Source organism: Plasmodium coatneyi, chromosome 8 (assembly GCF_001680005.1).
Source record: "Plasmodium coatneyi strain Hackeri chromosome 8, complete sequence".
In the NCBI taxonomy this organism is placed as follows: Eukaryota; Apicomplexa; class Aconoidasida; order Haemosporida; family Plasmodiidae; genus Plasmodium; species Plasmodium coatneyi.
The window spans coordinates 917,178-937,848 of NC_033563.1; the positions used below are offsets into that span (position 1 = coordinate 917,178).

Here is a 20,671-nt window from a genome sequence, read left to right on the forward strand (position 1 = left end):
TGTGCGAGTCCGTACTTGCGTGCGTATATTTGTTTGTTCGTGCACGGTTTTTAATATATTCTGGCATACGTGCGGGTGTGACTCTCTGCCTTATGATTTTACGCTTCGCTACGGCGTGCGGGTTAGCCCTTTCTCTCTCCCTCTGGAATTGCTCCTTTCTAGGTTCATTCACCGTGTTTGCAGAGTGCGTCACTTTCCGTTCGTGTCAAGGGCGGAAGAAGGTTACATAAATCGTTATTTCCTTGCGTCAGGGGAAGTTATATAGTCGCTGCCTCCTCTTACGCAGCTTTGCCATTCTGTGTCACTGGTTACCTTTCTAGCCAGTTTGCGTTATTTTCCTTCATCCCGGGACCCGACTAACGCTACTTGGAGGGGGGAAGCGACGCCGTGTTTTCCGAGTGAGCACTTTTGCAGTGTGCGATTTTTTTTTTTTTTTTTTTTTTTCCTCCCACTTGGCGCAGTTTGGGGGTATTTCCATCACTGCTATTTGGTATGCATATATTTTCCTTTTCTCGGAAAAATTTATTTGTAATAAATTAAAAAAAAAAAATGAATTCCACCATGTGTTAGCAGTATTGAAAAATTTTCCACCCTCTCTCCACCTTGCGTTTTCTTTTTTTCGATGTGTACTTTTGTGAGGCCCCTCCGCGTTGCTTCTCACCACGTTCTGTTTTTTTTCCCCCCCCGCTAACATGTGAGAAAGAAATCGTTCGATGGAAAATTTGTTTACCATGTGATGCGCCAAGAGACGGACGAAGGTTGGACACAAAGTGACCTCCACAAATGGAAAAGATCACTTCTGCACAACGTTGTCTCTGCGCCATGTACACGTTACACACTGCAACACTGCCACTTCGTGGAGACCTCTGCTGGATGGATCTCCTTCTCTGGAGAAGAACCTACTCCTCTGTTCATAAACGCTGATCAGACAGGGAGCGCGCTTTTAAAAATATAGACAGCAGTGCCCACCAGAGTGTGTAACGCGGAGAGAGCAGATCGAAGCGGGGGGACTCCACAAAATAACACCAACCTTAGGTGGCACAACCCTCTTATGCATCTTGGCTGGAATGCTGAGGAATCCCCGCGGGGATAATGTGGTCATCCAAAAAAATCACAATAAAAAAAAAAAAAAAAAACACAGTAGGGAATAACTCCAAAGGAGCGCCACAGTGATGTCATATTTACGCCAAACGTTTTACGTTTAAAAAATTTAAAAAACTAAAAAAAAAAAAAGAAAAAAAAAAAGGGAATGATGCAGAATGCACCAAATGGGCTGTCCATCCAATTTGCCAAAACTCCAAGCCAGCACATTTTGGGCAGTTCGAACAAATGCGGGCAGAACCACTGTAAGCAATGCACGTGGATACGAACACACAAAAAACAACGTGAACCGAAGGAAGACGCGGGATGTATGCTGCTAGGACACCTCCACGCTTAACAAGCAAAAGGTGGGTGTGCGTAACGGCGGCATGCAAATGTTAAACTATACACACGAATACAGGATACACGCACTCTTCCATCTTGAGGGTTCAAGAGGAAGTAGATCCACGTGCGGTCAAATGGAAGCTTCCTCCTCTGAGCCATTAAAAAGGAGTGCAAAATAAAAAAAAAAAAAATTTTTTTTAAAAAGGTAGATATATACATAAACAAGTGGGTAAGAACGCACGATGAGCAAGACCCCTGTGACAGTTCTGCTAATTCTCCGATTTGCGAAGGAACTTGATGCCCCTGCCTTTGTAAGCGTCCTCCTTGAGTTTCTTCGGGGCCGGGGAATTCTTTCTGGAACCCCCGCTATTTCCGATCGACTTTATTTTCGCACTGGGATTCCTCAGCTCATTGGACGTGAAGCACAGTTTCCGCCCCGTTACAGTTTCGATGCTTTTGTTCCTCTTCCTGGTGCAGTCTGAAAGGATCTTCGAGCTTCCACTGTCCAAATCTGCTTCTGCATCAGTTGTAGGGAATAAATCACTTGCTTTCTTCTGACTCAGTTCAAGGGTTGTCCCTTTTCGTAAGACATTTCCAGTTGGTGCAGACGGAGTGGTGTTACCATGGCCGGTTGTAGGAAGGACGTCACTCACATGAGGGGGAGAAACTGAAATGGGAGGTGGTACTACTGGTAAAGCAGTAGGACGAGAGGCAGGAAGTGGTATGATGGTGTCCCCCCTGGAGAGCTCCATACTCCCACGTCCGTGTCGTGCAAAGTTGTTCTCACTAAGGATAAGACTTAAATTTTCCTCAATTTTATCGAAGAGGCATTTAAAGTTTATGTTTTTTTGGACGGAGACATCTTCCATTTCCTTCAGGACTTCTTCCCTCACGTGGTTGTAGTGAAGGTCGGCGTAGGGATGGCAACAACTATCTGGTAAATCCGCCCTCACGCAGGCATTACCGGGGGGGTCTACGCCATGCATATTCGCCTCACTCGATGTAGCATCACCCGATGTGGCATCACCCAAATGGGCGAAACTCTCACTAGCGTAGGAACGCACCCTTTCAATTTCCGTTTGAATGTCCTTCCCTTCATACTGGACGGGGGCATCCAAACTGGGAAGTGCCACGCATTCATCATCCTGGTCTGCTTCATTTTCACAAAATCGTTGTAACAGTTCCCCAACGTATGAGTTACATTTATGGAGGTGTTCCCCATAGTTGCTATTACACAGGTTAACCTCTTCCATGTGTCTCACGGTTAATTCATTTGCCTGCTTCTCCCCATCGTGCAGTTCGTCCCTTTCGAGTAAAACTGCTTTCGACATATCATTGTAAAGCACCTCTTTGTCTTTCTTACTATTCGTTGTGTTGACCTCAAGCAGGTTTGCAATCCTTTCAATAGCTTCGTTGTTCCCCTGGATAATGTTTCTATACGTGTCTGTAACGTTTTGCACGTTCCTCTCCATTTTTCTTTTCTCATTAGTAAATCGGTTGCCTACCTCTGTGAAGACACCATCCAGATGCTCATAGTAGGAGTTTACTTTTTCGCACACCAGGTCAGCTTCGTGGAGGTAACCCTCATGGTGTCTATCGCATCGTTCCTCATGGTTTAAAAAAAACTCCTCCAAAGTACTTACCGACTGGGTAATGATTTTTTTAAATTTATTTTTCGATTCTTCGTGCAGCTGGCTAGACAACAAATGTAGCTTCCTATTTATTGTTTCATCCATTTGGTTCATATTCCTTTGGATCACTGTTTTGACCTCCTCCATTAGTCGACTTTGAAAAAGGTCCATATCTTCCCTGATGCTAGTTCTATACGTCTCCACAATTTTTTCCTTCCGTTTGTTTAAACTGGCCTCGAAGGATTCATAGTCTCTTCGTAGCTGTTCCACCAATTTGGCTAGCTTTTCCCTTTCTTCATTTAGTGTCTCTATTTTTTTTTTCATGTCTTTTTTTAACTCTTCAAATGAATGCTTTAAATATAGGTGTAGTAGGTGACTTACGTTTTGCATGTTCTGGACGGTCTGCTTGATTGTACTTCCTTCGGTGGAATAATAATTGTCGACTTGGCTCAGTACTTCCCTCGCTTCATCGCACTGTGCTAGATCTCGCAGCGTGGTCATCATGGTCACTGCTTTTTGGCGGTCCGACTGGGGAGTCTCCCCCGATGGATCCTCCCACTCGGGGTAATCATTCCGCTGATTTGTTACCTCCGTCAGGTCCACCCTGCAGGATAGGAACTCTTGCGTGATTTCCCCCAACTGGACAAAACAATTCTCGTCATGCTTCTGCATTGCGTCCACCTTGTCGAGGAGAAAACTAAGCAGATTGTTCTCACGCAGAACCGTATCCCTGTTTAGTCGTTCCAAGTGGTCAAGTGATTTCATGATGACCTCCTTCCCCTGAGCCATGTCCTCTTTGGCCTTCCCAAGCACGGTCGTGATGACGCTACAAACCTCCCTCAGCGTGGAGAAATCTTGGTTCTTCCTCCTCCTGAAGTTGGAGACGGTTTCTCGGAACAAGGAGGAGATCTTCTTCTGCGTCTGGGCGAGCAGATTGACGTGCTGCTGGTATTCCCCCTGTGTGTGGTGGAACTCTGCTAGGAGGAACCTGGTGACGCATTTCTCCTCCGACAGTTTGTTTATCAAAATGTCGTGAACCAGTTGGATGTTCCTACATTTGGATAGGACGTCCTTAAGCAAATGCACAATCTGATTCTGCACGTCATCCGTGTAGTCCATTTTATTCAAAAGGGTTTTAATTTTTTTACTCTTTTCAAAGAGGATCTTCTCCTTTTGTAGTAATATTTCTCTGTTCTTTTTCAGACTGTTTTGTATGTTGTTGTATTCCTCATTATCGAGGTAGACTCCTCTTTTTTCCCTACTCAAATTTAGTGCATTTTTCAACTTTTCTATTTCGTTGTTTAGGTCTTTTATTTTTAACTGCTTCGTTGTCTTCACATTTATCTCTGGTCTGTTCTTAATATTTTTCGCTCGGAAGACATAGTCTAGTGTGCTTAGCGTTTCGTCAATACAGAGAGAGGAAGGAGAAATGGTGGCCACGATGAACGTTTTCGTCTTCCCTCCTAGGGAGTCTTGCAACAGTCTAGTCAGCTTAGAATCCCTATATGGAATATACGACGAGTTCTCTATAAGCGCATTAATAACTCTACCCAAAGTTAGCAGAGACTGATTAATATTACAACTCTCCTGTTGTCTGACTTTTAAATTCCCATAGGAGCTTTTCAATGCGTTTTCGCTACCAGCCAGATCGACTAAGTTGAGCTTCCCTATTTTGGTAATGCTCTCTCCGTCATTGTTTAGGTCCTTCATGATCAGGGTGATGGTAAAAATTGAATGGCTTCTGCTGGACTTTTTATTGTACGAAGTTTCGGCGGTTCTTCTTTTCTTAACAGCTGAACAGATTAGGTAATAAATTTCTTCGAACGAGTTTATGCACTTTTCCTCCAGTTTGTCTACGTTTAACCCTTTGTTTTTATTCGTTGTGTCTTCGTAGATCTTTAACTTGTTGGATTCGCTAGACGTACTGAGCAAGTCACACAACTCTTCATTGTATATCTCTAGGTAGCTCACTTTTATGACGAAATCGTAGGAGCTTTTCTCCACGTTGTATATATCCCCTGCGTTGCTCCCTTCCTTCTTTTCCTCCTGTGGATCGAACAGATCACTTTTTTGTGCAGACCCACGTGTGGACATGCCCTTCGGTGGGGACGGGTCGATCTCCCCATGGGGAACACTCCCCTCTAGGGTTCTTACTCCCGTGTGGACTTGCTCCCCCTCACTGACGCAACTACTGCGGCGCCACGCAATGTCTTCCTGTTCTTCCCCCCCTACTAACCTCGTCGACTTGTACTCCTTCCTCCGATTTAGAATATCGAAAATCCTCTTTGCGACGCGGAAAATAATGCCCGTGTCATCACTGTCACACAATTCGTAGTAGTAATTTATGTCGCTGTTAATGCTGTCGTTTAGGTCGATCTTCTTACTCTCATTATGCTTCAAATGCTCCAGGATCTTCCCTTCCATGGTGTACGTTTTGCCCGTGCCCGTCTGCCCGTAGCAGAACAGCGTGCAGTTGAACCCTTCGAGGACCTGCGAAAGGGATTACATTTAAGGGGGAAAACGCCATGTATGCACATCTGTCTTTCCCCTTCCGAAAGGAACAACTCAAGGCTGTTATGACAAATTGGTATAGACACCCAAGAAGGGAAAAACATATCGATTTTGGGGAAAGTGGAAGTTTTTTCCCCAGACGTGCAGTTTCATGCACCACCACACATACACCCCATGGGGGCATTACCTCGTCGACTATTCGGAAGACATAATTATTAAACAAGGTTCTCTGATCCACGTCCTTGTCGCAGGCATAGTCGAAGCTGTACTTCTTCTCATAAATCTCATTATTCCTGTTCAGCGTTAAGATCACTTCGTTGCCCTTTATTTTGACCACCTCCTCGTTATTTACGTCATTTTTCTCCTTTTCATTTAGGGGTCTACAGCGAACAATAACTTTTATGTTAACACAGCTTGGCTTGTCATTGTGGTAGGAGTTCCTTAGCATTGTACTTTGCTTGGCTCTTCCGTCCATGCGGATGGCGTGAGGGTGGGGACTGGTGTGTGAGCATGCGAATGTGTGTATGCGCCCTGGGTAGTCCCCAACGGGTGGCGCAAGTTTCTTCGAGAAAAGGACCCTCTTTAGCCAGTCGCCGTATCATCATTACGCGAAGGGGCATTCACACAAAGGAGCGCAATCACGTGTTATGAACTCGCATAGTTGAGGTGCGAAAAAAAAAAAAAAAAAAAAAAAAAAAATCTCAATGGCGAAGCGGAAAATATTCCCAGCGAGTGAGCCAAAAAGGAAATAAATAGCGCAAACACAAATTGGTGTTTTCAAATGGGCCTCAGGGGCAAACTCGGGAACATTCTCGTCCAAGTGCACTTCTCCTCCAATTTGCGCTAAAGACGGGCAACGCACCAACCAGTGGGTCAACGAATCGGCCAATTTTCTCTTATGCCGCTTTGGAGACCTAAGTTACTATACATCTCATCGCCTTAAGAGAAATGGCCCAACCTTCATAGCAACGTTTAGGCGTAGCTAGAGAAAACAAACCACAGGGGAAAAAAGGAAAAAAAAAAAAAAAAAATGTCTAGATTTGCGCACTTGGCTAGTTCGCCCGATCGGTCACTGCCCAAGCACAAATTACACCTGTGAGCATTCAAAATGGCGGCGGACACGGATGCGTTGGAAAAAACAAACTAGCTGCCTCCCCCATGCTCAAAGGTGTGGTGTAAATTTCCCGTTCGCGCAATACGACCCAGCTTGCGCTAAAAAAATAAAGAAAGAGGCCCGTAAAAATGGAGAGCACAAGTGGGAAATAACTTTTGTTCTTTAAAAGCGAGGCGGATGAGGTTTCCTCCCATACGAAGGGTACACAACGAGGGAATCAAACATTTGTGCCACGTGAAAGCGTCATTCATGAGGCGGCAAATTGAGCGTCAAGAGAAGAAGGCGCTGCGGCATTACACATGCAGGTATGGAAATATACAGATGGGCATTTTTTTTTTTTTTTTTTTTTTTGCGGATGATATGCTTGTCTATTTTTAAGTACCGCCTTTATAAGGCGCACTTGTAGTGACACATTTTTTGTGCGCGTAAACCCCACATTTGCTGGGGGCACCAGTGGACGTTTAGAATTTTCAGCACTTCGTTCCGCCCTTTTTCTCGCGCGTGAGGAATTATAACCAAATGGGCCTACACCTTTTGTACTCATTCCTGTGCACCTCTTTTGTCATTTCTCTTTCAAGTTACGTACAGCATAAGGAAGCTTAGCTTAAACGAGGGTGAATAATAACACCCAGGAGGGGATCGCTGAGCTGCTCATCTTTACGTTCACTATGCGCTGTTAGGGACGAATTGATTTGCCTTTTTGCATGCCTTTTTTTACCTTCTCTGGTGGTGCTACATAATATAGCTTTATTTATTTATAGAGGTGCTCTGCTTGCTAAACGGAAACCACTTTGTGGAGGGGGGAGGAGGGGATGAAGTACAAGCGGGCAATGTTCACCGGGGGAACACCCTAATCAATCATAAGCAAACATTCCAGTGTTGCATACGTAAAGGAACATGTGCTCACTAATTTCATTTGGTAGCTTCCTCTGATGGAAATGCTAACCGAAAGCACATCCATTTTTTTCTACTTCTTTTTTAAAAGAGCAAACGACGGAAAGACCACGTTATAGGGAAAAGAACAAAGCAGCTTAACACATGAACACACCACGCGGGTCATTCGATGCATCATTTCGAGTCCTACATAGATGCTAGCTCGTTTGCTCTGATGCAAATTTTTCAATTAAAAACATCTAGAAGGAAGGTCCATTTAAATTTGAGCGGACGAATTGTAAAATCCCCGCGTCTGTTATTTCCACGCAAGTTGGTAAATTTCCTTTGGCTGATTTTTTTTTTTTTTTTTTTTCATCCTATTTTTGCTCATAAGTAAAAGTAGCCCACGAAGGTGACATCATGAGGGGAAAAACAACTCACAATACTCGACTTTCTTTTCCGTATTTTGCCACGTATTAGCCTACTTAAAAATGAGCAACAAATAGGAGAAGCATTCTACTCGTATTCGCGACGCGGTAAAACCTTCGGGCAACAATTTCGCATGCAATTGGCACGGTGCGTTGCCTATATGTATGTATAATGTACATGTTCGCCCTGCGTTTTGTGAAGCTAATATACTTCTTTTTACCCTTCTTCACACTAAATGATTATCATTTTAATTTTTCGGGGAACACATTCGATTCGTCGAACTGTATGATATACTCCTGGGTGGGTTTCCGAATATCCCAACAAAGTATGCTCCCCCAGAAAAAAAAACCCAAACGCAGCATACGCGTCAGAGGCGACTAAGGGGTTATGGCCTTTTTTCCTAGTAGAGTGTTAAGCAGAATGTGGGCACATATTAGAAAAAAAAAAAAAATTAACATTAAAAGGAAAGCATACATTTATTGGCTTGTTAACTAGTTAGCCATTTTTATGATTCTTCATTTGGAACGAAGCAGTATGATTCATATTCTTCCTCTTTTTAAGCAGACTAAAAAAAAAAAAAAATATATCGAGGGCTACCACATTTTGTTGCGCAGTGACCGGGGAAAAAGGGACCCATGCGGATTTTCCCTCACCCTACGGTGCTAGTGAATTACTCGCCCCCGACATTACACGATACGCGTGACATATGGTACATGGGATAGTCGTCCCTAACCGCGTTAAATTATTAAATCGGTTGCGCCGGCGGGGATGAGAATGCCCTGTTCGCGAAGCACCATATTGTGATAAATCCGCAGGCGAATGTAATGCATACCATACGGCGTATATAAATAACCGTAATTATTCCTCCTTCGCGTTTGTTTTTTCCTTCTTTTCTTTTTTCCGCTTTTCGCTCTTTCGCCTTTTTTCCCATCGCAAAAATTTAAAAAAGATTCGATTTTTTTCTTTTTGCTTAAACAAATAATAACAACGCAAGCTTTGAAAAAAAACAGTTTTCCCCTTGAAGCAAAAAAGAACAAGCAAAATTCACGCAACGCATAACGCATAAAACATACATCACCTGTAAAACAAACTGAGAAAAAGCTTCTTCAAAACCATCCATACTAGAAACTGTTTCAACTACTGAGATAAAATGGCAACAACTTTGGATGTTCAGGTAAGTTAACAATCGGAGGAGATTAAGCAGAGCATATGTATGCATCATTGAGTAGGGATTTATGTGGGAATCCAAAATGAGAATAAAATGATGTGGGGATTTCTCTACAATTCCTGATCGGCATACTGCTATGACGTTACATTTGGAAACACCTTTTGGCTGTTTGGAAAAAAAAAAAAAAAAGAAAATTCCCCATATTTGCCTGAACTGTTCGGGCGAAAATGAACAAATTTTGACCTTGTCGCATTTAATAGCAAAGAGAATGTTCCACACCCATGCCAAAATATATTTTTTTTTCCCTTTTTTTACTTACGCTTAGCATGAGAGGGCCTACCAAAAGCAGGAGGGAGCGAGTTTTTTCAACTCCAAGAAAATAAAGAAAGGCTCCAAGAGCTACACGAGGTATTGGAAAAAGGTCGGCTTAGGATTCGCTACCCCGAAGGAGGCCAAGGAGGGCGTGTACGTGGATAAGAAGTGCCCCTTCACCGGAAATGTTTCCATCAGAGGGCGTATATTAAAGTAAGGAAAAAAAGAAAAACATGGACCGAACTGCTGCGGTGTCTCTTTACGTGGTCGTTGCATGCGTGCAGAAAGGGAGACGGTCAGTTGATACCGCTGTACCACCCGTTTGCCGCCTACGAAATGTGAGTGTTAATTTTATTTGTTCTTTTTTACAAATGCAGGGGTATGGTAATTTCGAGCAAAATGAAGAGAACAATTATTATAAGAAGAAATTACCTACATTATGTGAAAAAGTACAACCGATTTGAAAAGAGACATAAGAACATCCCATGCCACTGCTCTCCATGTTTCGACGTGAAGGAAGGAGACATCGTCACCGTCGGACAGTGCAGGTAACACAATTTTTTCCGCATCGGGCACGTTGCGTGCACCATGAACTGAATAGTTTACATATGTACAAAACGCCGCTTTAATTTAGAACAGAGAGTTTTACATTCCTTTTTTATTTTGCGGCAACTTGTGTGTAAAATTGGTTTTTTTTACATACTCTCGCGCAAAGCACAACATATATTTCCACTTTGCACGTTTTAATTTTTTTTTTTTTTCCACCCATTTTGCAGACCCTTGTCCAAAACTGTACGATTCAACGTGTTGCATGTTGAGAAGCACCAAATCTTTGGAAGTGCCAGAAAACAATTTGTTCTGTTTTAACCACACGGAGTGTAGTGCTTACAAATTTATGCCTACATGTGCGAATGCGTAAAATTGCACATTTTATATTTCCTGTGCACACGGCGTGGAACGTTTTATGAAATGATTGCGCTGGATTTCCTTCCCCTTTTTTTTTTTTTTTTTTTTTTCCACATTTAAAGAAAAATTAACTGAAAGGCTAGTAAGCATATAAGTATAATTAATTATGAATAAGTACCAATGAGCACAAATACGATTCTATACGTACGTGCTCACAAGAGGGACAGGCCCTCACTATGTCAATTTGGGAGTATGCCGTTCAAGGGGAACGTCCTCCTTTCATAGCCCGTCCTGTGTTGCTGAAAATGCACAAAAGGGTGTAAACTGGGGGGCAGTTAACCCGTTTGAAAAGGCTGAAAAATTGTACAAAATTTCGAAAAAAAATATACGTAAACGATTTCCTCTTCTGATGAAGTATACCCCAGTTTCCAACTCACCAAAGGGGACAGCACCTCGCCATCCCACTGGCTGGGCATATTTGCGCTCACAAAATTGTGTATCTCTAAACTGCGCAAATTTTATAGGAAAATAAAGATAACATCCGCACGTAATGGTTTTTTTTTTTATATGTTTGCTTCGCGCAAAAGGGGGAACGCTGTGGGGGAAGCAGCATACTCCAGCCTACACATGTGCCTTTGTGCAAATCGTGATGTTGGGCAATACTTATGTGTGACCATCGAAGTTGCCGCAGGTTGGATATTTTTTTTTTTTTTTTTTTTTTTCTGACATTTTTTTTTTCCTTGAGTGCTCGGACTTGCCCAACAAATCGAGCTCCCAATTCTCCCTTGTGTGACGGTGAACAGTACCAACGGGGAAGGGACGTTACACTCCAACGGATAACCAATTCGCCATTTTTGCACCAGCATTCTTGGCACTGATCATAAAAAACAGCAACTTGATGTAAGCACGCATACTTGTGTATCTCCCTCCGCAAGGGAAAAAAATAAATTAATAAAATAAGCGTCATCACATTTGTAATAATCTATTTTTGCGCAAAGGGAAATTTCACACTACCCCTCCTTTTCGCTTCACACGTTTTTAACTTTCCCCGGGGGATACTGCGTGGACGGATCACTGCCTCGTCGATCCTATTAGTCTCGCGCCGACCCGATCAGTCTCTTGTCGACCGGATTAATGACACTTTGTCCCCCTTTTTTATGTTCCCTTTCCCCCCCCAAACACACTGCATGTACCTTAGCAATGTGTGCGCTCTACGAATTCGATCCATTCGTTTTACCCATTCGTGTGTCCCCTCCCTCATGACGCTTAGGCGACTTTTTTTTTTCCCTTCCAGTGAGTGCCTCCTCAACGCTACGTAAGCGGATAACATCGATGTGGACGCATAGACCTAGTAACGTCCGTGTCACCCCGGTGAGATATGCCATAAGAGCAAACACCGGAACCACGACGTAAATGAAGAAGGGCAGCATTAATGGTGCAAGGGATTACAACACTGGGAGGGGTATTTCATTGCTCGATCGATTCATTTCCTACGCGCCTTTTTTTTTTGCACTCTCGTGCCTTCATAGAGGGGCCAGTTGTAATAGTACCTATTTGAAGGTAGGGTGCCAAAAGAAGGAAAAAACTCCGCGCGTAGAAAAGAAACGAAAACGCAGTGAAGTACCTCCCCCCTTTTTTTGTGACAATGCATCCACGTGAGGCGGAGGGGAAAAGGGGGGCGGAAAACGTTGGCCTGTACAACTTCTACAACAACATCATCCCGAGTCAGTCCATCAGAACGGCGATCTACACAAAAATAAAAGGAAACAAAAAGAAGTACTTACTATACGCTTGCAGTAACTACCTTAACGTATGTTCGGTGGATAAGGATGGCTACACAAGTGACTACAGCAAGCATGCCGTCTTTGCGGAGATCCTGGAGTTAAGAGAATACATCCCAGAAAAGCTAGCTGATTCAGGAATAAAGGAAAATATAAAATCCTACGTTTTTTTACTAACGAGGAAGTATAACTTGTTACTGCTCCATTTCGATGTGAAGCTAAATGATTTTGTCACCATCTCCCAAGTCAATTTACACGAAAGTAATGGTATGAATATAGAGGAAGACATTACTCTCCTGTTGGATGATCGAAACAGGACTCTCCTATTTTATGGATACAAAAGTATATTAAAGTATATACACATAGATTATGACGATTATTTTAATTTAAGCCACATCTACACGTTGAGGTTGGATGAGGGTCTCGTCATAGACATCATTTTTTTGAAGTTCAAACAGGGGAGGTATAGCGGTGAACACAGACGCAGTGCACGAGAGGAGGAGAAGGACCAACTAAAGGCCTTCTACCTAAGCACCAGCAAGCGCAGCATCGACACACGTGACGACTGTGCTACTGGGCTAAACCTTACTGCAAAGGGAGATACCCACCGAAGCAGCACCAAAAAGGGAGGTGATCATTTCACCACCGACGCAGGAAATGATGTTAACACAGAAGGCAGAAACAATGCCCCGGAGGGAAGTATTAAACAGGAGTGTAGCAATGATACCGATGGGCAATACACCACCGTAGAACGAATCAAGAGACAGTACGCAGATAAGACAGCGTCCCTTGATCACGACGCGTCCGTTAATGGAACTTTCCCCAGAAGCGAAGAAAAGGGCACATCAAATGTGGGGTCGAAAAAAGGGCTGACCGAATGGACATGCAAAAGTGAGAATCAGACTCTGGAAGGACCCCCCCCCGTGGACACCTTTATGGATAAATTTTTTGCGGATGACATCCCATGGGGAAATAACGAATCGAAAAAAAAGAATGACCTCCATGGGAGTCACCACAAGGGAAGGAAAAAACAGAAGAGCAATGTAAGCGCCACGATATGTGTCCTGTATGACGCCAAGAAAAAGGAATCCACTACCTATGAGAGGTACATTAGGCTGATCCGTTTATATTCTGCCAATGATGAGCAGCGTCCCAGCAGGTTAAGTGAAACCAGCACATCTACGAATGCACGCCTAAATAATGGGTTCAGTGAACACGGTCATATGAGGACCAGTGGTGCATCCTACCCACACAGTAGTGAAGTGAATTTTGTAAAGGAACCCAAGGATGAAGAAAAGTGTATCCACCTGATGTACTACAAACCCGTAGTAGTAGACTCGAGCATAAACAAGCTCCTCTGTTTCGCCAGAAATAAATTGATGTTGGTGGGCTTCCAGTTCATTAGCTATGTTAACCTGGAAACAGACAAGGACAGGAACTTTTTCCTGAGCTCCGAGTTAAGAACCATCAGGTGCATTGAACAGTTAAGTAGAAATAAATTCATTTTATCAGACGATTATGGCGACCTGTTCATTTTAACGTGTCTATATGAATCCAATCCGTCCTCCCTCAGAATAAGAAGTGACTGTAGCAATACGGGTAGCTCCCCCAGGGGGGCGTCCATTAGGGGGGACCCCTCCATAGGTTGCGAAATGAGGGCAATCTATGAAGGCATCAACCACGGCAGGGGCGCGAACAACCTTGACAGCACCACGAGCAGCTGCATAAACTCCATCACCCTGCAGTTCATAGGGACCTGCTCCAGGTCCAACGTCATTGTGTCCCTCTTCCCGGACATTATATTTCTGGGTTCCCAAGTGAGTGACAGCTACTTGTTGCGGATGCACAATTATCCTGTTTGTGAGTACGAAGACTACAACCCCGTGGAGCCACCCCCCTTAGCAGGTCACAATGATTTCCACTGTTTGGAAACCGATAAACATGTCACAGGTGGAACGGCTGACCATAATTTTAATGATGAAAACGGAAGTTCCCCTGGGGGGCAGCTCCATAAAGGGGATACAACGAACGAAGCGAATGAGAGGAACACCCCATTTTACCATCTTCCGGGTGGACCGCAGGAGGATGGCCTTCTCAAGGGTGATGTGGGGGAGGAGCACACCCTGTTCCCTCAAAGTGCCAACGGAAGTCCCCGATTCAGTCACCGCTACGATGAAAATGAGCTTCATCACCGCAACGAATACGACAATGTAACCTGCTTGGAGAGCGCCTGTCTTAATAAGGAAGAGAGAGGCCTGCTCGTACACTCCAAAAGTTGCATGCAAGAAAAAAAAAAAAAAAAAAAAAAAATTTTTCATAGAAATTTTGTCGGTCATACAGAACATGGGACCGATTCTAGATTTCTGTGTCGTCAAAAATAAGAATGACCAGAAGGAGATTATAACCTGCAACAGTTACGGACGAACTGGATGCATATCGATCATCAGGAATGGGATGAAAGTGGATATAATTTCCAAGCTGAACTTTGGGAAAATCACTAACATGTTTGTCGTCAAGTATGTTATCCACCTGAGGAAAAGTTCCCCCACGGGGAGTGCCAAAGGGGAATATGTTCCTTCAGGAGGACCGTCACAGAAGAGGAACATCCACGGGGAGGAAAAGTCACGAAGGGATGAAAACACCTCCCTCAATAATCATGACCATGTCAACGAAAATCAATTCTTACGAAACGATGTTTTCCACAACAGTAGTGAAGAAAAACGAAAGAAGCCACCACTGCACTTCCAAGCATTCGCCTACCTAAATGAAAAAAAAAGCGTCGAAATAAAGGACATCAATTTGTGCTTCCTAAATAAGTACTACTTCCAGAATGAGGACGAAATTGACGTTTTGAATTATGCCAATTTTATATACTTCCACATTTTCATCATTTGCTTGTCTTACGGGTATCAAACGAAGGTGATCGGCGTGTGTAGGGAGACACCAGGTGGGAGGGCAGGCAGGAACAGACGTAGTGTGTCCAGGGAGGCCACTTCAAATTTCACGGAACATCCACATGGTCAGAAGAGGAAACATCACTACGATGAAGATGAGGATGAAAATGACGATGATGCATCGTCGAACGATGCAAATGAGTACTTCCCGAAGGATTATCCTTTTGCCTGTGGGGGGGACCCTCAAACAACCACAACGAAGTCTGCCTCTGTGAATATAAGGATGTAGACGTGGATCTCACCAGCAACACTATACACTTTAGTGTGTTAAAGAATTTTCCCTACCTCGTTCAAGTGACCAATAGACACATCAATTTGCTTTGCTGCTTATCATTAAAGATGGTGTACCAGTTAGAGAAGGACTACATTTTTAGGTTCTGCTTATACAATGACTACCTCTATGTTTATTGTGACAGGGGTATCGAGGTGTACTCCGTTGAGCAGAAATACCTGCAGTTTTTGCATACCCACGAGGTGAGCGAAACGATTAGCTCCTTCGTGGTATACAAAAGTTTAATGGCCTGTGCGTTCAACAGTAGGGAAGTGATCCTGTTTAACGTAGACCATGGGGCACTGGACCAAATTAGAAGTGCGATTCGTAATTCTGGAAGGGACGGTGCACCGATGAACATCGATGAGAAGGAAAACGGCAGGGGCATCTTCGTCCAGGCGAACCTCTACACCCCCCCGCTGGACTACTTCGTCTTCATATCAGACGTCCAAGTGTTAGATCTTAACGACAACGTGTATCTTTTTGTTGGGTACAGCAACGGGGTCGTGGAATATTTTCTGCTCTGCGCGGATAGGAGGAGGGTGAACGCAACTCAAGTGGATGATCACGCCAAAGGGGGAGGAAAAAAGGGAGGCGAATCGAAGAATCAGGTTGCCCAACAGGAGGAACCACCACGTAGACGCCGAACCAATGACAACTTATTCAGGCTGCACAAATCCTACTTGAAAAAAAAAGAGGAAACCTTACGATGCATTTATCGAGACGAACTCATTAACAAAGACAGGGAACCAACGCAGAGTTACAAAATAAGAATTACAGACACCATGAAGAAGCAGAAAAAGGAGAAAAAATACAAAAGGGATTTAATCAGGTACATGTCTGAAACGCATGCGAATGTACTTCCATACTTCAACAGTGAGAAAAATGTCTTCACCAATTTGTCCGACTTACATAGCTTATGTGTTAGGGATCAGGAGGATGAAATTCTGTTGGACTATGATTTGTTTTACAATGCGAACCCTGAATCGGACACGTTTATCGGCATGGACGATATTTTAAAAGGGCGCCACGCGGGGGGGGCTCAAAACGCCAACCAACAGGGCGATGCGCAAACCGAGGAAGAATGCAACCCCACTGCAGACAAATCGAACAGTAAAAAAGGGATACATTCCAGTGAGGGCATAGCGCTGCAGGATGAGGACAACCCTCCTGACGACGCGGACCAACTGAACGAATCCAACCAATACGTTAAATGCTCGGGCGTACCATCCAGGCTAACCAACCAACCCTTCACGATAAAACGAAATTGTAAAAGCCATCACAAAGAAATGAGTCTCCACCGGAAGAAGGCCAAATACTATTTTCAGTTTTTTCAAATTTATGGTATGTCCTCCGAAGAATCTTCCGAGGAAGACGTCTTGAACTTTCGCACCTTTGAAAAGTTAGACGCGAAAATGAAGCAGAGGAGGAAGGTAGCTAACCACAGGGACACTCCAAACTGTGGAAGCAGTTACTTCGGTGGTAAAAGCAGCAAAAGCAGCAAGTATATCTTTCGCGACGATGTGCGTAGCAATGACGGGGATGCACGGAAGCATGTCAGAGGGAAACGTACCCCGCTAGAGGAGCAAAAACTGTTGACCAAAATTCCCACTCCCCAAAGCACGTCGTCCGGTTCTAACGCAGATGGTAGTTATGTGTCTATTTCAACGGGGAGAAAGGACATCAACTTGAACCACGAAATGGTTAGTGAGGACTATCCCTCCGTCGCTACACAGGGTGGGAGAAGGCGATCCTCCCACGGGGAGGCGAAGCTGAAGGTTCCAAGAATTTCCAGCGCAGTGGACGACATGGGTGAGAGTGACCCAGAAAGGGGAACAAAAAAGGGAAAGGGTAAACTAAACCCCAGTAATGCAAATATAGGAAGAAGGAATGTGTGCAAGGAGGAGAGGGGTTCTAGTGATGACCAATCTGACCAATCGGACTGTCCTCCCCGCTCGAGCGACGCGACTTGCAAAAAGGACATAAATAATGAGCACCTCCTAGAAGAAATGAAAAAAAACAAAGCTAATTTAACAGAAAGGGAGCTCAAGCAAATGAAGGAAAAGGAAGAAATTCTCAGTGACATTTTCCAAAGGAAAATAAAGAAACAGTATAACGATGTCTATGTTCGGGAAAAACAAATGGGTTCAGGAAAATATAGTGACATAGATGCAGAAATATCATCAGATGCATCTATCCGTTTTAAAAATCTTAACAATATTCTCTTTGATGAAAAGGTGTATCTAAAAAAATACGTCGTGAGAAGTGAAAAAATTTTATTAACCAAGAGGAGACAAATTTCCACATGTACAAAAAGTCCAGTGAGATTTAAAACTTTTTTAAAAGTTCAATCGGAAAAGAATCAAGTGGATATTAACATGAGTAAGCTTTCGAAGAGGTGCAATTTTCTCTTCGTCTGCTGTGACAACCCTATTATTATTTACTCGACCCTGAAGAAAAAAATATCCACCTCTAAGCTATCCATTAGGAATGTACTCCTGGTAGACATGTTTAGCGACTTCAATTACCTCAACCCCTTCCATAACTTCCTGTCGTTTAAAAAAAAAAATCAGAACAACTCCTACTTCATTTTTTTCGATGGATATAAACTGTGCATTTCGTACCTAAACGAGATGAAAAAAACCTTCATGGAAAGAATTCCCTTCCATAGGACCGTCGAGAAAATTGCATACCACGCAGATACGGGTTTGCTGATTACGGCATGCCCTGTGGAGGAGAAACATAAAACCAACCAGATGATGAAGCAAATCGTCTGCTTCTTCGATCCCTTCCAAAACTCATTCAAGTACACCTATATCATTCCCTCCAAGTTTAGCGTCTCCAGCATATGTATTTACGAATTGGCTTCCAGCTCTTCCACGGGTGGAGGTCACTCTGTTGATGAAATGGACCAAACTAATTCGGAAGACCGAGCTGTTAACCCCCCCGTGCAGACACTCATCTGCGTAGGCACGGCCAACAACAACGAGCGAATCACGGAGCCCTCCTCCGGGCACATCTACGTGTTCATCGCCAAGAAGAAAACCAACCAGTTTGAAATCAAGCACATTTACACCTACAACGTGAACTGCGGAGGGATCACCCACTTGAAGCAGTTCCACGATAAGATCGTTGCGGCGGTGAACAACACGGTAAGGACGCAGCACAATACAGACGTGGCAGGTTTATCACACATGTGGTATATCACTGCGTATTCTGCGCCGCTTTATTTATCCCTTCTTTTTTTCTCCCCCACCAGGTCGTCATCCTCGACATTGGAAACTTCCTGACCAACTTAGGCACATACATCTACAACGCCAGCAAAGCCATTGTAAGGGACACCTCTCGGGTTCTCCCCACGCCCGTCCGCATGCACCATCTTAGGTAAATATCGCATCGTGCTGACCTCATTTTCTTCCCTTTTCATCCTCCCCTCTGCACAGAAAGTAGAAAGCAACGATGCCTTCCTGGAGGTGGCCTCCTTTACGCCGAGCTCCTGGATTATGAGTCTGGACGTTGTGTAAGCAACTCAGTGGGTGTGATATGCACACCGTGGTTAGCTCCATGGTGTACTGCCCATCATGCCAATAATGGCAACCCCTGTTAATGCTCCCACCACCCCTGCAGAAAAAACTACATCGTCGTCGGGGACATCATGACGTCAGTGACCCTCCTGTCTTACGATTTCGAAAATGTAAAAAAGAAAAACTCTTAACCTGGCGGATCAGTTTCTCCCTTCCAGGGACCTCTCCCCCGAAAAAAGATCATACGCAGAGCTACACATCTGATGTGATGTATTTCTTTTTTGTTTCCTCCATTTATAGGCCATTCTCAACGAAGTCTGCAGGGACTACGCGAACATTTGGTGCACGTAAGTGGAGTAGCTAGACAAAAGTTGGCACGTCTCCCCCATCATTCTGCAGCCATAATAACCATTTCGCTTTCTTCTTTCCCCAAACCGCATCCCCCCAGATCCGTCAGTGCCCTGTCGGAGAACCACTTTCTTGTCTCGGACATGGAGTCCAACTTCCTCGTTTTGCAAAAGTAAAAAAAAAAAAAAAAAATAATAATAAAGGGAGCCAAGCGTAAACGGTGCGTGTCGAATTGGTCGATGAAAGCGGCTCACTTATCAAAAACTCACCTTGGGCAGACCTAGCCAAACGATCCATCCACCCGTAACTCCACTTCGAAACGTTTTGTACGCAGGTCAAACATTAAGTTTAACGACGAAGAGTCTTTCAAGCTATCGGTAAAAAGGCGAGCGCATGTCTGCAAGTGCTTTCGTATGCACACATAGCAATGTTTCCCCGTGTGCCCCCACGTTACTTGCATCCATTCCAACCCCCCCCCAAACTGCAGTTGGTTTCACAATTCAACCATGGAAGCGTCGTCAACAAAATGTTCTCGACGTCGTTGAGGAACCTAGTCGACGAGTACGAATAGCCAAACGGGAAAAGAAAAAAAGAAAAAAAAAAATAGAAGTAGAAATGGACAGAAAAGACAACTCTACGCAATGCACTAATTCGCGCAAAGTAACGCAAGATAATGCACCTTTTCCTCGCTTCATCGTTTTCCATCTTCCCCCCTTCAGTGAGGAACGCCGAAACGAAATTGTGCAGAAGGAGCGAAGCATCCTGTGCGCCTCCAGCGAAGGCTCGATCAGTGCCCTCATTCCATTTTCCAACTTCCTACAATTTAAGAGGGCCCTGTGCATCGAAATTGCTATAAACGACAACATCTCTTCTCTCGGAAATTTGAGCCACAGCTCCTACCGAGAGTATAAAGTCAGCTTGGCCACCAAAAACTGCAAAGGTGTAGTCGACGGGGAACTTTTCAAGATGTTCTTTTACCTGCCCTTCGAGCGGCAGCTGAAGACGTACATCTATGCTAAGTGGTAAGTGCGAACATGAGGGGCCTTCCAGCGGTACTGTCGAAACGCTGTCGATGCGAACTGTAACATGATAAGCTGATCACCTAGTGCATGCACTATGCTCCACCTCCCCCCCATCGCAGGATCGCCAAAAAGTTGAATTGCAAGCTCGGGAGCTTCGAACACTTTATTCTGGACATAGAGAATCTGTGCGGCCTTTTGTGAGATCCTCCTATTAGGGAAGAATTTGCGCCATCCCCCCAAACAAGGGACATAGCCTTTCGATCAGGAACACTTCCAACGGTAGGGCACATATAAATAGTATGTACATTCGAATAGGACCAATAAGAATATAACGATTAGGCCATCACTCAGTCAAGGCACGCCCGAACAACGTAACGTTACTTGCCCACTGGGGATTCAATT

The 20,671-nt window shown here is 44.1% G+C and overlaps 3 protein-coding genes across 3 annotated transcripts; 2 read left to right on the top strand and 1 right to left on the bottom strand.

Annotated features, from left to right (window-relative positions):
- Positions 1-1,694: 1,694 nt before the first annotated feature.
- PCOAH_00021150 (Kinesin-related motor protein) lies at positions 1,695-6,042 on the bottom strand (the record flags this gene model as incomplete). The annotated part of the gene is made up of 2 exons (XM_020058922.1): positions 1,695-5,546; positions 5,755-6,042. 2 exons carry the CDS (start codon positions 6,040-6,042, stop codon positions 1,695-1,697), a joined length of 4,140 nt encoding a protein of 1,379 aa, XP_019914302.1.
- A 2,867-nt stretch (positions 6,043-8,909) lies between these two features.
- Positions 8,910-10,527, top strand: PCOAH_00021160 (40S ribosomal protein S11; the record flags this gene model as incomplete). Its single annotated transcript, XM_020058923.1, has 4 exons — positions 8,910-9,157; positions 9,477-9,676; positions 9,841-10,011; positions 10,240-10,527. 4 exons carry the CDS (start codon positions 9,134-9,136, stop codon positions 10,328-10,330), a joined length of 486 nt encoding a protein of 161 aa, XP_019914421.1.
- A 1,487-nt stretch (positions 10,528-12,014) lies between these two features.
- Positions 12,015-20,470, top strand: PCOAH_00021170 (CPSF (Cleavage and polyadenylation specific factor); the record flags this gene model as incomplete). The annotated part of the gene is made up of 12 exons (XM_020058924.1): positions 12,015-14,411; positions 14,491-15,245; positions 15,368-18,527; positions 18,635-18,706; positions 18,819-18,895; positions 19,003-19,069; positions 19,200-19,246; positions 19,348-19,419; positions 19,582-19,624; positions 19,735-19,808; positions 19,967-20,269; positions 20,389-20,470. 12 exons carry the CDS (start codon positions 12,015-12,017, stop codon positions 20,468-20,470), a joined length of 7,149 nt encoding a protein of 2,382 aa, XP_019914538.1.
- Between the last annotated feature and the right edge of the window lie 201 nt (positions 20,471-20,671).